Source organism: Macrotis lagotis, chromosome 8, assembly GCF_037893015.1.
Source record: "Macrotis lagotis isolate mMagLag1 chromosome 8, bilby.v1.9.chrom.fasta, whole genome shotgun sequence".
NCBI classification, from domain to species: Eukaryota; Metazoa; Chordata; class Mammalia; order Peramelemorphia; family Peramelidae; genus Macrotis; species Macrotis lagotis.
Genome location: NC_133665.1, coordinates 58,222,274 through 58,236,751, shown reverse-complemented (window position 1 = coordinate 58,236,751; position 14,478 = coordinate 58,222,274). Strand labels below are relative to the sequence as shown.

Sequence of the window (14,478 nt, the reverse complement as noted above, 5' to 3'; positions counted from 1 at the left end):
AGGCAGTAATCACTGGACATACATAGAAAGGCCAAAACTTGGTCCCTACCCTCAAGGAGTTCACATTCTGATAGGACATGCAAGCAAACAACTATGTGCACATAAGATAAATAGAGAGTAAATGAGAGGCAGTCTCAGAAAACAGATGCTAACTTGGAGGGGAAGGGAAGAAGGAGGCTGGGAAAGGCCTCTTATACCAAATGACATTTGAGCTTAGCCTTGAGAAGTGAGGAGGCAGAGACCATGAGGGAGGGCTCTCCAGGTATAAAGGATAGCCAGGGACAAGTTATAGAGTTAGTAGGTGGAGGGAGAGACAGAAAGAAGGCCAGTCAGTGTCTGTGAATTGTACCCTCAACAAAAGTAGGGAAGATCAGAATGGGCAGGATTTGGAGGAAATAAAATGAGTTCGGTTTTAGACATTTTGAAATCAAAATGTTTTTGGGACATCCAATTCAAGCTGTTCTAGTAGGTATTCTCAGCAATTCTGTCACTGAAGACAACTATCTATCACCAGGGAAAGAACTGATTGTGTCTGAATGTTCCTTGCTCACCTCTAGGCACTGGATCAGGGCTACTCCTCCTCTGTCTGCTTATTCAACTCATCTCATTACAAAAAAGCCTCATGTTATTACTATTTTCTCCAATATGTGGCATTTCTCTACTCCTGTGGAAACCTTCACTTCAGGGATTAACCAAACTAGGATTGATTGATTGATGTGTTACAGAAAAACTCCTTGAAAACTGTTTAAAAAGCCCTTTTGTCAGAGACTATATGCTTCCATATAAATATCTACCAGGTTAGCCAAATAAAACCATTTTGCTTTGCCTTTGGTCTCTTGCTTACTTATCTATCCTGTTTTTACAAACCCACTGAGAATGGCAAATAATGACTTCTTAGGGTCATTTTCAAATTTAATTTTATCACAAATTCTTTGGGTTGAATCAAATTGTAATTTCCCTTATCATGAGGAAATTTTTCCAGAATTTTGTGCATTCTGTCAGTAGCCTACTTTTGGCTAAATTTTAATTGACATTAAAGATTTTTAGCAAAATATGCATTATATTTTTAAAAATTCTTTCTGTTAATCTGAATTTTCTATCTAATTCCTTGTTACTTTTTGCTTTGAAACCATTTAGACACCCTCAAATATAATGCTCCTTATGTTCCCTGCTAGTCCCTTCTACCACTGTGCAAGAAAATAAGGCAGACTTTCCCACTCATTCCTTGCACATAGTATACACTAAGTATTAGTTAAATTATTTTGATGTCATACTTAAGGGACTGAATTGACCCTCTGCTTCTTTATTTTAGGCTAAGAAAAAGTCATAGAGAAGAATATTTTGTTTCTGAGAATTCTGGAATCCAAATGAAATAGCTGGGATGTAATTTCTGTTTTTTCATTGAACCTATTTTTAAAAGTTTAACTTGGGACTCCAGTGGCACAGTGGATAGAGCACTGGCTCTGGAGTCAGGAGAATCTGAGTTCAAATCCAGCCTCAGACACTTAATAATTACCTAGCTGTGTGGCCTTGGACAAGTCACTTAACCCCATTGCCTTGTAAGAAAAAAACAAAAACAAAACAAAAAAAAGTTTAGCCCATCTCATTTAAAGAAACTAACACACATATATACAATTTGGGGGAAGCAGAGGTAGGACAGCAGAGAAAGTTGAGAGGGAAAGTGTATATTTCATTAGTTAGAGCTACCTAAACCACTTATCATTGAGGGGTCATTAGTTTTGATCTCAGTGTGAGCCACTTAGCATATTTCTGCTCTTTAACATAGACTTAGCTTCATTCATTCATTTTTTTAAAATTTATATATTGATTTTTTTAACATTTCTTTTTGAAATTTCAGTTCCAATTTCTTTACCTCCCTCCACATGTTTCCCATCTACTGAAAAAGGAAACAAAAATGATATCAATTATACATGTGAATTCATGCAAAACATTTCTATTTCAGAGTGGGGAGGCACTATCCCAGGCTTCAGGCTTTTTGATGCTGCTATTTTCAGAGCAAGTTCTGGGGGGTCTGCAAGTTTTCAATGCATCCAAGGTAGTGGTATGATCAGGGGAGAGGAATGGTCACTGCTCTTCTGGTCTACACCATACTCTTTACCCTGGAAAGGCTCCTGTTCCTCATAGCAATGAATGCTAACAGTTTTCATTCTGGAACTGTGACCAGGTCCCCTGCTCTCCTCTGGCTACAAATGCTAATTACTCCTCACTGCCTTGTAATTATGACTAGGGCCATGCTTGTTTGTGTCTGACTACAAATGTCCTTCTCCATACTTGAACTGCTACCCAGAATTGCTTGTGGGCAATAGAATTGCCCCTCAGCACAACTATACCCAATGCCAGAAAATGGTCCCCTGTAATCTATTTTTTTTTTTATATTTTGCAAGGCAATGGGGTTAAGCGACTTGCCCAAGGTCACATAGCTAGGTAATTATTAAGTGCCTGAGACTGGATTTGAACTCCAGTTCTCCTGACACCAGGGCTGGTGCCATCTAACTGTCCTACCTGTAATCACTTTGACCAACTGTTCAATATCCTTACCAGTTAGGACTGAGAGTTCCTGAAAGTATTGCTGTTGCTGCCATAGTTGCAGCTGCCTCCTAGGTCCTCCATTGGTGCTGTTCCTTCATACTCTGGACTAGCTCCCACCCCAGTGTCACAGACCTTTCCTGCCGGTCTCCAAAATTGTCTTAAGCTGGAAAAATGTCTCACTCTAACCTTTTGTTCACTCTGTTGCTTTAAAATTTGATTTGAGGAGTTATTTTAAAATTGTTTGGAGGGAAGTGTTGGGGAGTGTTCAGTAGGGTTGCTTCCAGTATTCCACCATCTTGGCTCTGCCTCTTCTACATTTTCAAATATGTTACAAATAAAGAATGAATAATTTAACTAAAATCTATCCTAGTCACTATTGGGAAAATAATCTAAAGCAGATGTCCTATAAGTTGTTAGGTTAGTAATGCTATTTAGAGATTTGCAGATAACATTATTATATTAGTTTTAATTTGTTGTGCCACAGGATTGACTGTGTACACAGGTGCATTCTATTCAATAGACCAGTCAGCTCAGTTTTGTTCAGTGGTACAGACTGCTATTTTTTTAATTGAATCTTTTTCAATTAAAAATGGACTCCTATTTTCTGAATCTGAATTTTTTTTTTTGCAAGGCAAATGGGGTTAAGTGGCTTGCCCGAGGCCACACAGCTAGGTAATTATTAAGTGTCTGAGGCTGGATTTGAACTCAGTACTCCTGACTCCAGGGCTGATGCTCTATCCACTGCACCACCTAGCCTTCCTCTATTTTCTTATTATACAAAAGATAGTACACCTTTAAAAAGGTCCTTGGTTTGCAATCTCCCTTAAGGGAATATTGAAGCCTTTGTGGTAGCAATAGGACATTTAACAGAGCATACATGATGGGACAGAGGCAATTAAAGCAGTGTTAGGGGATTGCTTGAAAAAATTAAGTTTTTCATATTTAACCAACAGTGCATATGCCTGATCTCACCTTACTTTCTCAGGATATGGATGGCCCTCATCATTTTCCCCGGGAGATTCCACATAATGAGAAACTCCTCTCTCTGAAGTATGAGGTAAGTATTTCCTTGGGGAATTTCAGTACAAAGCCTCCCCAATCCATAATGGCAAACATGCTTAAGTCTGCTTAGAATAACTATCAATCTAGAATAGTTTTTGTGTACTTGAAGAAAATAATGTGTGTAGTCTTGTGAAGAAGTAAAATCTTGTAGTAGACCAATTCCAATTCAGTCTACCTGGTATGTGAGTGCAGGCATGGGAACGACCTTGAAAAGATGTTTCCAGGATCACTGGAGCTAATGAGGAATTAAACCATGTATGATTAGTTATGATTGATGCTATCAAAGCTGATTCTGACGTTCTCACAAAGTTAAACCATCTATTATCTTTCCATATCTGTTTTTTAAAAAAAACAACTTTATTTTCCTTTGCCATTTGGAAAGGTGCCAACTTCAGAAAGGTCACTTTGGGTCTCCATTGGTCTCCTTCCTAGTTTACCAGTGCCTGGGAATGTTTCCCTCTGCCCCTGAGAAGCCAGCTACTCTTTTCTCAAACCTATTCCCTGCACCTCTCTATCCTTCTGAGTTTGCCTAAAAAGCTGGGATTAGTAAGCAAAATATTTTTTTCTTTACTGTTACCTACAGAGTTTGGATTATGACAATAGTGAAAACCAGTTGTTCCTGGAAGAAGAGAGGAGAATTAACCACACAGTGAGTTTGGGTTCAGAGTTGGGTTGTCCAAAAAAGCTGACTGGCACCTAGATAGACTAATGAGCCTGAAATAGAATCCATCCATCACACAACAGCAGAAAGGGAGCATTCTGGGACATGAAATCTCATCTATCCTTGAGCTATTTTTTTAGATTTTATTTCAGATTGCCTTGTTCTGAGACTATTGGTATTCTTACATATTCTGTTCTCAAGAGCACAGTCCTCCATGGGATGGAAAATTTGATCTTCCTGACAAAAACAATGAGCATAATTTCTTCTGTCTTAAAAATGTGTGGCTAGTTTGGGTATAGCATCATTTTCAAAATGGAGGGGTGGGGTGGGAAATAGGAAAAATCTATGGTAGATTTAGCTGTTAAAATTGGATAACTGAAGAGCAAGAGTAATTTGGCAGATGTGAATTCATTGGGGTGAATGTTTAAAAGATGATAATATATATTTTCCTATTTAGGGCAGGCTGTTTTTCAAATGTAACTTTGTAAATAGTAGTCCAAAGCATACTATGAATAATCTTTCACAGAACTGAGGTTCAGGGATAAGTTTATTTGGAGGTTATCAGGAGCATTTGCCAAGAAGTAGCCTATATTGGAATTACATTTCCACAGGGGAGTGATTTCCCCTCATTATCTGATTCTGATGGTTCTCTTTTCTTCTGCACAGGCTTTCCGCACAGTCGAGATCAAACGCTGGGTCATCTGCGCCATGATTGGAATTCTGACAGGCTTAGTTGCCTGCTTCATTGACATCGTGGTGGAGAACTTGGCAGGACTGAAATACCGAGTAGTAAAAGACAGTATCCTTTGGCTCTGGTTGCCCAACAATGTGTGAGGGATGCAGAGGATGGGGAAGGCAAAGAGAGTGGAGTTTCTCTGCATTTAGGAAGGCCTGATATAAACCGAATGTGATTGCTTATATGGGTATGTGCAAGCTATAGCTGTGTGCAGACCTGTATTGATAGTAAGTCTCTGTTAAGTACCTAGATGGAATATGCAGAAAATCTCTGGCTTCAAAGAGTTTATCATGTATTTGGAGATTGTCTGTAATCTAACTAGAGTACACATCTTCCATAATCTTCTAGTATTTTAATATTTAGACAGTTCAGAAAACTTCTTGACCATTGTAGGCAATCTTCTCTGCCCCCCACACCCACTCCTGGCTCATGAGAGCAATTGGGGATCTTTTCGCTGACCTGCTTAAATGCCCAATCTAGGAGTTGGAGGAGGCAGGGATTGTCAAATGAGAAGAGTCTGTGCATGTGATGTTTACCAGACATTTAACAGAATGGAAGTGGATCTGATCCAGACAGTGACCTTGCCAGTTTTCTCAATGAATCCTCCAGATATTGACAAGTTTACAGAGAAGGGGGGATTGTCTTTCTCCCTGTTGCTCTGGGCAACACTGAATTCGGCCTTTGTGATCATCGGCTCCGTGATTGTTGCCTTTATAGAGGTATGGTTTAAAAAGTACACCGAGCTAGCCTGGGATCTCTGCCCACGCCTACTTTAGGTGAGACTGGGAAGGCTCCAGGGCCAATGGGTAGATGGTCTTAAGTTAGCATTAGTGGAGAGGCAATGCTGTTTAGTGGATGGTATGCTAGGCCTCAATCTACATCCTTCCTCTGCCACTTGTTAGCTTTACAGTCATTGAACCCTAAGACTTGCCTATCCTGGCATCTACAGGCTACAGTCAGCATGGTTGGAAGGAGTCCCCATGCTAGAATTTCCCTGTTCTGAGCAAAATACAAATCCTTTAAAGAGGAGCTTCTAAGTATTTTTAGAACAATAAAAGTTCTCCTTAGTGAGGAGGTAATACCTTGAATTTCTAATAGCTTTCTCCAAGGAACTCCATGTACTAACATTATTCTGATGATTCACAATGTACTTTGTGTCTATTTTGTATTTGCTTCTTTATGTCTTCTTGGTTAGAATGCAAATTCCTTGAGGGCAGGAATTGTTTTGTTTTTGTCTAGACACATAATAGGCACTTAATAAACACTGGTTTATTAATGCCCTGAGCTACAGAGGAACAAACATAAAGAATGACAAAATGAAGACTGTTTCATGGTGCCCATTTAAGAGTTTTGCCACTTAATTACATACCCTATCAGTTAATCTTAGTATTTAATGTCAAGTTAAATATTTGTTCATTTAATAACATTTGTCGGCTTGCTAGATACCACATGCTGTGCTAGCTGATGGGGAATTTCCTTGAGAATGGCTGCTTTTATCCTGGAAATGCCAAACTGAGCATTACCTCAAGGAAGATTACATTGTAGGAATTTACTGTTCTAATTACATTCAATTCCTAATTCTTATAAAGCCAACATCTTTTCATCTGTTAGACAACCATTTTGACATATTGGATTAATCACAAGTTAAAACATTCCACAAATTTGGGGGTTCATTTGGGTTGATCAGTTCTTTTGTTGGAAATATTTCTTATGGAATTTCTTCTTTCCTTGAAGCCTGTTGCTGCTGGCAGTGGAATTCCCCAGATTAAATGTTTCCTCAATGGTGTCAAGATTCCCCATGTGGTTCGACTCAAGGTAAAATGCCTAGAGGTAGTTGGTTTTACTTACCTTCTAGGATGCAGGGTGGTAGGAGTTCTGGTTGCTTTATTAAAAATAATCTCTTTGATATAGGGCAGCCCACCTGCATGCTTCTAGCTATAGGCCTCCTCTTTAGTCTATACATTCCTTATCCTTTAAGCTATCCCTGAATTATGAGACCCTCATTGTTGATATCTCCCCTTTTCTAATTTCAGTAAAGGAGGTAACTTGCTCATTTAAGTACAATCTTTAAAAGGCCATGTTTTCCTGAAAAACTTGTCAGACCTAGGTGGTAGAATTCTTTTTGACTTGAGGGAATAATTGCTTGAATTGATTATGGGAAATAGCCCTTTAGACTTCTGAAGCTCAGGCATAGGACTTATTTATTTTGAAAAATGGACCTTCAGATATTTTGAATCTGAATGAAAATGATCCATTTCATTTCTTCTTATTGCTGTTCAGTCAACAGCCAGGGGATTTTATAATAGAGTTCTACCTATTCTATCAGTGTTTAAGAAGAATGCCATTAGGAGTAGACTGTGGTTGTATTTGCCAGATGACTCTTTGGCATCTGCCAGGGTGAGATATTTCAATACAAGATTTCCCTGTTTAAGTACTGTGCCTGAGTGGAAAGGAAGGGAAAAGGTTAGGAGAACACTTGGATAACCATATGTATTTATTAAACAGAATCTATTTTGGGCCCCATCCCTATATTGAGAAATATGAAAGAAAAACTTTTATTCAAAAACTATATTGTGAACCTATTACAGATTAAACTCATATGGATTAATACTAGTAACAAGGCACAGAACTTAAGCCCACTATGAGAAAATAAGTATTAATTATATTAACTTGGAAAATGAAAGTGAAGCCCAGGTATTGAAAGTGGGTTGAGGTAGCAGAAAAGATGTCACAGAAAGGGGGTACTTGATCTGGGTAGGTTAGGATTTTGGATAGATTGAAGGGGTAGATAAAGGGCAAATCAGAAAAGAGAACAGTGTGAACAGAAGCCCTAGAGCAAGAATGAGCTTGTGCCAAGGATAACCAGGAGAACAGCATGGCTGAAAGGGGGAAAGGTCCCTATGAGAGTAAATGGAAATCAAATTATTGAAGGGTCTACAGTGGTGGGAATTTATATTACAACTCATACAGATATTGGGAAGCCGAAAAAAGACTTCTGAGTGGGGCAGTGATTCATTGAAAGTGATGCTTTTAGAAGAATCATCCTATCACAGTGTGCAGGATAAATTGAAATGAGGGCAGACTAGAGGCAGAATATTTTCAGCAAAAATCCAAATGTATGATGGGGATAGTCTAGAGCTGAAAAGGGGTGGAGGCACTCAGAGCCCATCTAGTTCAACCCTCTCTCTTCTACAGCTAAAATGAGGCTTAGAGAGATGAAGTGGCTTACCCAGAGTCACACAAGGTAGTAAGTGCCAGAGGCAGGATTTGAACCCAGATCATCTGACTCCAGAACCATCATTTTTTTAAATTGAAAATGCTTGGACTGGAGTAGAGCCAATAAAATTAGAAGATGAATGCAAGAGACATGAAGAAAGAATCATCTGATCCTGATAATCAGATGTGAGCCAGACAAAATTAACCATAGTCCTCATAGGATTAAGTGGTAAATAATGTTTTTCAAGCTTTGAGTTTTGTTAAATTTCAGAAGAGGAGTAGTTTTTCAAAAAGGAATACTTTCAGGAAAGTTCCCAAAGAAAGAGGGAATGGAGCTTAGATATTGAAGGGAAACCACTTTATCTGAATCTTTTTTTTTTTTTTTTGATGTCTTCCTGCTCATGAAAAGTAAAATTTTTTTAATGAAGTTTGACTCATAGGAGGTGTATATTTAGCACTGGTTTATTTTGATTGAATTCATTTTATTTTTCTTTTTTACTTACTGATGTTCTCTTCATATTCTAGACATTGGTGATTAAAGTGTGTGGTGTGATTTTATCTGTGGTTGGAGGACTGGCTGTTGGAAAGGTAAAGAAAAGTTTAGAAGAATAAATATGACTTCTTCCATTGTGTAATTGTGTCACTACTTTTTGAAGAGCCACTGAAAGACATTTTATATCTAAAAACATTGTTGAAAATTCAATTCCTGTCCTTACTTTTTTGGGACTTTTAGGAAGGGCCAATGATTCACTCTGGAGCTGTTATAGCAGCTGGTATTTCTCAAGGAAGATCAACCTCATTGAAGAAAGACTTCAAGGTAAGCAGTTCACTTATAAATTCTAAAATGGAAAATGAAGGAACAGAAGATGAAATGTTCAGTAGGGATCCCATGGACTATTAGAGTTAGTAGGGACCTCAGAAGTATTTCTAATCTAGTATTTCTAATTGGTAATCATCCAGCTTGAACATTGATGATGATGATGATGATAATAATAATAGCTTACGTGCCATATGAAGTAATGGAATCTATCGTTAGCTCGAAAATTCATACAAATTCTGCTTTATTACAAAAAAGATCTACCCATTGATGCTAGTTCTATTTTCTTAAGCCATACCAAATATCTAGTTATTTTTAAGAGAGAAAACAGTGATCTTATGCTACTCTACCCTATTTCTTCTGTTAGCTAAATAGCCTCAGCTCATTTAACTATTCTTTGTGACTTTGTTTTCAAATCCCTCAGCATCCTGGTCAGTCTCCTAGTTGATTTCTGATTTTTCAGTGTCCCCCTTAGGAGTTTATGCTTAGACTTTTGTTGGTCTCTAAAGAAAATGGTAGTCTTGGGGTGGCTAGGTGGCGTAGTGGATAAAGCACCGGCCTTGGAGTCAGGAGTACCTGGGTTCAAATCCGGTCTCAGACACTTAATAATTACCTAGCCATGTGGCCTTGGGCAAGCCACTTAACCCCCATCTGCCTTGGAAAAAAAAAAAAAGAAAGAAAGAAAGAAAATGGTAGTCTCCCCTTAAATCTAAATGAAAATGATTTTGTGTGGTAATTTTGGTTGTCAAAATGTGAAGGATTAGAAAGGGAAATTAGGTGTGTAGATATAGACATTTAACCTTTTCAGTTTTATTTGAACGATGTTTTTGTTTTTGTTTTTGCAAGGCAATGGGGTTAAATGGCTTGCCCAAGGTCACATGGCTAGGTAATTATTAAGTATCTGAGACCACATTTGAACTCGGGTTTTCCTGACTCCAGGGCCAGGGCCACTGTGCCACCTAGCTGTCCCCAACAGTATTATTTTATACTCTAACCTGACTGCTGTCATGGTAATGACTTTATTCTTAGATTTATCAGGCCTAGAAAGTACCACAGGATGCTGAACAAAGTGTAACTTGACTCCCTGTCTACTACTCCTTTTTCCTCAGTCTTCAGCCTTGTCATGCCTCCATTAATTTAAGGAAACCTTCTCTTGACCTTTGCATCCCCTTCAAGCTTTAATCTTATCTCTCCCTGCCCCTTCACTGCCAAACTTCTAAAAAGAACAGCTTTTCCATATTTGCACCACTTCTTCAGCTCTTCAGCCCTATGTAATCCAGGTTCCATCCCAACCTTTCTACAGAAATGATTCTTTCCAGTGACTAATTATTTTATAATTATAACTACTCTCATTTTCAGATTGTAACATTTTCTGAATTATCAGCTTTCTTAAACTTTCAAGGCTTTTTTTCAGCTATAGACTATCTTCTCCTTGATAGTTTCATTTTCCTTCTGTAACACTTCAGTCTTGTTTCTCCCTCTTAGTTCTCTGACTACTTCTTGTTACCCCCACCTTCATCTTGCCCCTTATGTATAGGTGACAGCCCCTAAGGTTCTATTCTCAGCTTTTTTCCCTCTCTGCCCCCGCCCTTGGTAGCCTTCTTTCCTCCCCAGTCTTCAGTGGTCACTTTTATGTGGACGACTGCTAAAAAAAAAAGACCTCTAGTCCCAACCCCCTAACCCTGAGTTCTATTCATGAGTTTCAGCTTGCTTGCCACATAGTTTCACCTGAAACTCACCATGTTCAAAACTGAACTCTTAAAAAAAAAAACCAACTCTTCCCTTCAGCCTTATTTCTTTATTTCTCATTCTCTATTTCTAGTTCATCATCTTTCTTCCTGTAGCATATTTCATTATCAGTTTTTTAAAGTCAAGATTGGTCACTATGATGAATAGAATTCTAAAGTCTTTCAGGGCTTTTTCTTATACATTATTATGTAAGTTGTTACAAATCTTTCATAAATTTTTAAAATTCTTATCTGTCACTTCTTAAAGCATAATAGGTAACTATATTCATATGTCATAATGTATTCAGCCATTTCTTTATTTGGAATAATTGACTTTTTTCCACTTCTTTGCTAAAACATGATGCTGCTATAAATGTTTTTCAACTTGTGGGTGCCTTCTCTTTCTCTTTGACCTTGTGCAGTAACTTTACAACTTTCATTTGATGGAAATCATTCATGCACTTAGAATTCTAAGAGAGGACATTAACCATGGAAAAAATTCTTAGCAGCAAATATCTTTAATAAAAGTATGATAACTAAGATATAAAGAGAATATATGTATGTGCATATGCATGTATGTATACAATGAGGTCAGTGGTGTTATTATTCATAGTTGAAAGAATCATGAATTTTTTTCAGTCACAGCTATTTATGAAGTTAATTTCCTAAATTTTAGAGTGGTTGCAATCTGGATGAGTGGAATGATTACCTACATAATTAAAAATAATATTTTATATATAATTTATAGTGCTTAAAAGTAAAATGTTTTCTATATCTAACAGTAAAGGCTTAGTTTGAAGTATTAAAGGTTGTTAAGAGAGAAGTAAAGCATTTGGGGGTAAATTTGGGATCTAATTTTGACTTGTGGCACTTAGAAATGGAAAATGCCTGGTAGAACAAGTAAACCCCCAGCCTTGAATCATGTTAGAAGGGCCACCTTCCTTTTAAAGAAACCCAGGTGTAGAGTACTGCAGCATCAATGTGCAAGAGAAGGGATATAAATGGGTGTTTATTTCTGACATATTCAAGAAACTGAGTCAAGTAGTATGTAGGAGTCCTTGGCTACCTTTCCTTACCTGAGAGGACTGCTTTAAGATAACCTATAACTTTTTTCCTATTATTTCAGATCTTTGAATATTTCCGAAGAGACACAGAGAAAAGAGACTTTGTTTCAGCTGGAGCAGCAGCTGGTGTCTCAGCTGCTTTTGGAGCTCCTGTAGGTAAGATTCCCTGTCTTTTGTTTAAATCTGGTTAGTCCTGTTACATCCTATATACTTTATGCATCATGGCCAGCTTAAGTGGTTTTCTGTAAATTACCCCTTCTTTGATGAAGTAGAGGTAGTTTGGGAAACCTGTTCCTATTTACCACCCTTAATTAGAAGGTAGAAGTCAAGAATATTTTTAAAATAGTTGTTTCATGTATATTTGGGTTTCTTTCCTTCCCCTCTATGTCTTTGACAAGAAATTAGAAAATTTCCAAAAAGTAGATGCCATAATTTATCTTGTTTTATATCTTGTTTATACTTATTTGTTTGCATATTCCCCCCAACAGAATGTGAGCTCCTTGAGAGCAAGAGCCGCTTTTTTTGTCTTTTTTTTTGTATTTTTCAGTACTTTGCATAATGCCTGCTACAAAGCAATCATAAATGCTTCTTGACTTGACTTCATGTGACCCTACTACTCAGAAACTTCAGTGAGGGAGGACTGGACAGATTGAAGGGCCTTTCCCCATCAGTCAGTTTTTGCCTTTTCCCCATTTTCAGTAGTATTCGGGTGACATTCTATAGTACTCTCCCTGCATTCCTTGAGTCTTACCCAGGTGGTTGCAGTAGATCTTAGAATTTCCTTATAAATTGCCGGTTTAGCAATTGCCACCTCTGCTGGGGTCTGCCCAGAGAATTAGGAGACTTTTGTTCTTGCAGGGGGCGTCCTATTCAGCTTGGAAGAAGGTGCTTCCTTTTGGAATCAGTTTCTGACATGGAGAATTGTAAGTGAGATAGGTTTTTGTGGAAGCATGGGCTTCCCTGGGATTGCTGGGCTTCCTTTTCATTGCTAACAAGACAAGTATACCTTTACATGTTACCTTGAGAAGCCTGTCTTGGTGCTTCCTCTTTTTGAAAAATCTTTTTGTCTTCAACAATGGCTATATGGGCACTTCATTCCTGCTTTAGTTCCATAAATTTGCATCCCTTGTTATGAAGGGTTACTCTTAGTCCTCTGCCACAGATTTCTGGGAGAAACATGATTATGGGTTTGTCATTTGATGGAATTACCCTGAATTTATTCATTATACATACAGGGCTCCAATTCTGTCTACAGTTATCCCTTCCACATCGTGGGGGTTAGTGTCACAACACCCTCTCCATCTGGAAAAATCTCCATAAATTTTTTGGCCCTTCTTATATGCCAGAGAAGAAGTCTGAATTATAGTGTTAAGAGACAAAATATGTTAGTATCATACATATATTTTATGCATTTCTGTGTTTGTGAATTTTTTATTTGTTGACTGCTAGCCTTTGTGTGTTTTCTGCAGTTTCTACAAAACTCCACAAAAATTCCAATTTAATTTCTTGTACTTGACCCATAATATAGTGAAACTGAGTTGGGGAAAGTTGCATTGTGAAAGGGATGACTGTAATTTGATTCTTAAAATGTTGTAGAATTATCTCTTTTCTCATCAGGCCTTAACATTACTTTCTAGTCAACTATTGCAGTCTTCATGTTTCTTTTTCCTATTACCTTGACTCTCCTAAGGTAATTTTTATTACCCTTTGAATCAGAACATGAACCACAGTTAGCCTCAGGGTCCTTCAGCAGCCACCTTGAACCCTTGTCTTCCACTTGCCCAACTCGTCTTTCTTTTGCTGTCAAAGACTCAGCATACCCTTGTTTCTGAGTCCCCTTTGAAGCCACTCCCTATGTTCTGTTCATCAATACCCCTCTCCTTATTCCTTTAGATAGCTTCTGCAATCCCAACTTTGAGAAGCCTTCCTTGGTTGAAAAAGAAGTTTCAAAATTCCTTATGACCTCACCCTTTATTAAACTGACAACTCCTGGGACTTGCTTTCTTCCTGATCCTACCCACTTAGAAATGCTTTGTTCTTTCTGTTGGACACAAGAGAGTAGCCTGCTTTGTTTGAAGTATTGTTTCCTAGCAACATGTCTGTTTTTCTATTTATCCCATAGTTCTTTGCCTCCATGATTTCCACATTCACTCTGAATTTTGTTCTAAGTATTTACCATGGAAACATATGGGATCTCTCTAGCCCCGGTCTCATCAATTTTGGAAGATTTGACACTGAGGTAACCATTAATATACAAAGCCTTCAAACACATATTATTTTCTCCTTGCCTCCTTGGGCACCTGGATTAACAGGAGTCTTCAGTTTCGAGATTCTGGATTTTTTAATCTAACTCTGGAAACAAAGCATTCCTCTGTGTGAAATCCATTGTCTTAGTGGGATTCAGTGGTCACCCACCAGTGCAGCAATAAGAGCATTGTGAACAGGAGTCAGGAGACCTGGGTTTTTGACACAGTTCTACTATATTGTGGCTGGCTGTGGAAAAATCCAATAGCTTGTCTGTCCTTCAATTTTTAAACTATTAGAATGGAGAATTAGATTCTTCTCACTATAGATTTTGTTTGGGATCATACTTACCAAATGAAATATGTTTGATGTCTGCAACTGTTCAATTTAAATAATCATAG

General features: G+C 38.0%; 1 protein-coding gene across 2 annotated transcripts in view; it reads left to right on the top strand.

The window, feature by feature from the left end:
• The window catches only part of CLCN7 (chloride voltage-gated channel 7), a 55,030-nt gene that overhangs the window by 25,183 nt on the left and 15,369 nt on the right, over positions 1-14,478 (top strand). Inside the window, exons 3-12 of one of the 2 annotated variants that reach the window (XM_074197160.1) lie at positions 3,536-3,607; positions 4,196-4,261; positions 4,940-5,072; positions 5,619-5,728; positions 6,744-6,824; positions 8,751-8,813; positions 8,959-9,042; positions 11,896-11,989; positions 12,692-12,756; positions 13,956-14,072. In XM_074197160.1, the coding sequence (XP_074053261.1) occupies positions 3,536-3,607; positions 4,196-4,261; positions 4,940-5,072; positions 5,619-5,728; positions 6,744-6,824; positions 8,751-8,813; positions 8,959-9,042; positions 11,896-11,989; positions 12,692-12,756; positions 13,956-14,072 (885 nt within the window). The remainder of the gene's footprint in view (positions 1-3,535; positions 3,608-4,195; positions 4,262-4,939; positions 5,073-5,618; positions 5,729-6,743; positions 6,825-8,750; positions 8,814-8,958; positions 9,043-11,895; positions 11,990-12,691; positions 12,757-13,955; positions 14,073-14,478) is intronic. The other variant, XM_074197161.1, reaches the window with a different exon arrangement.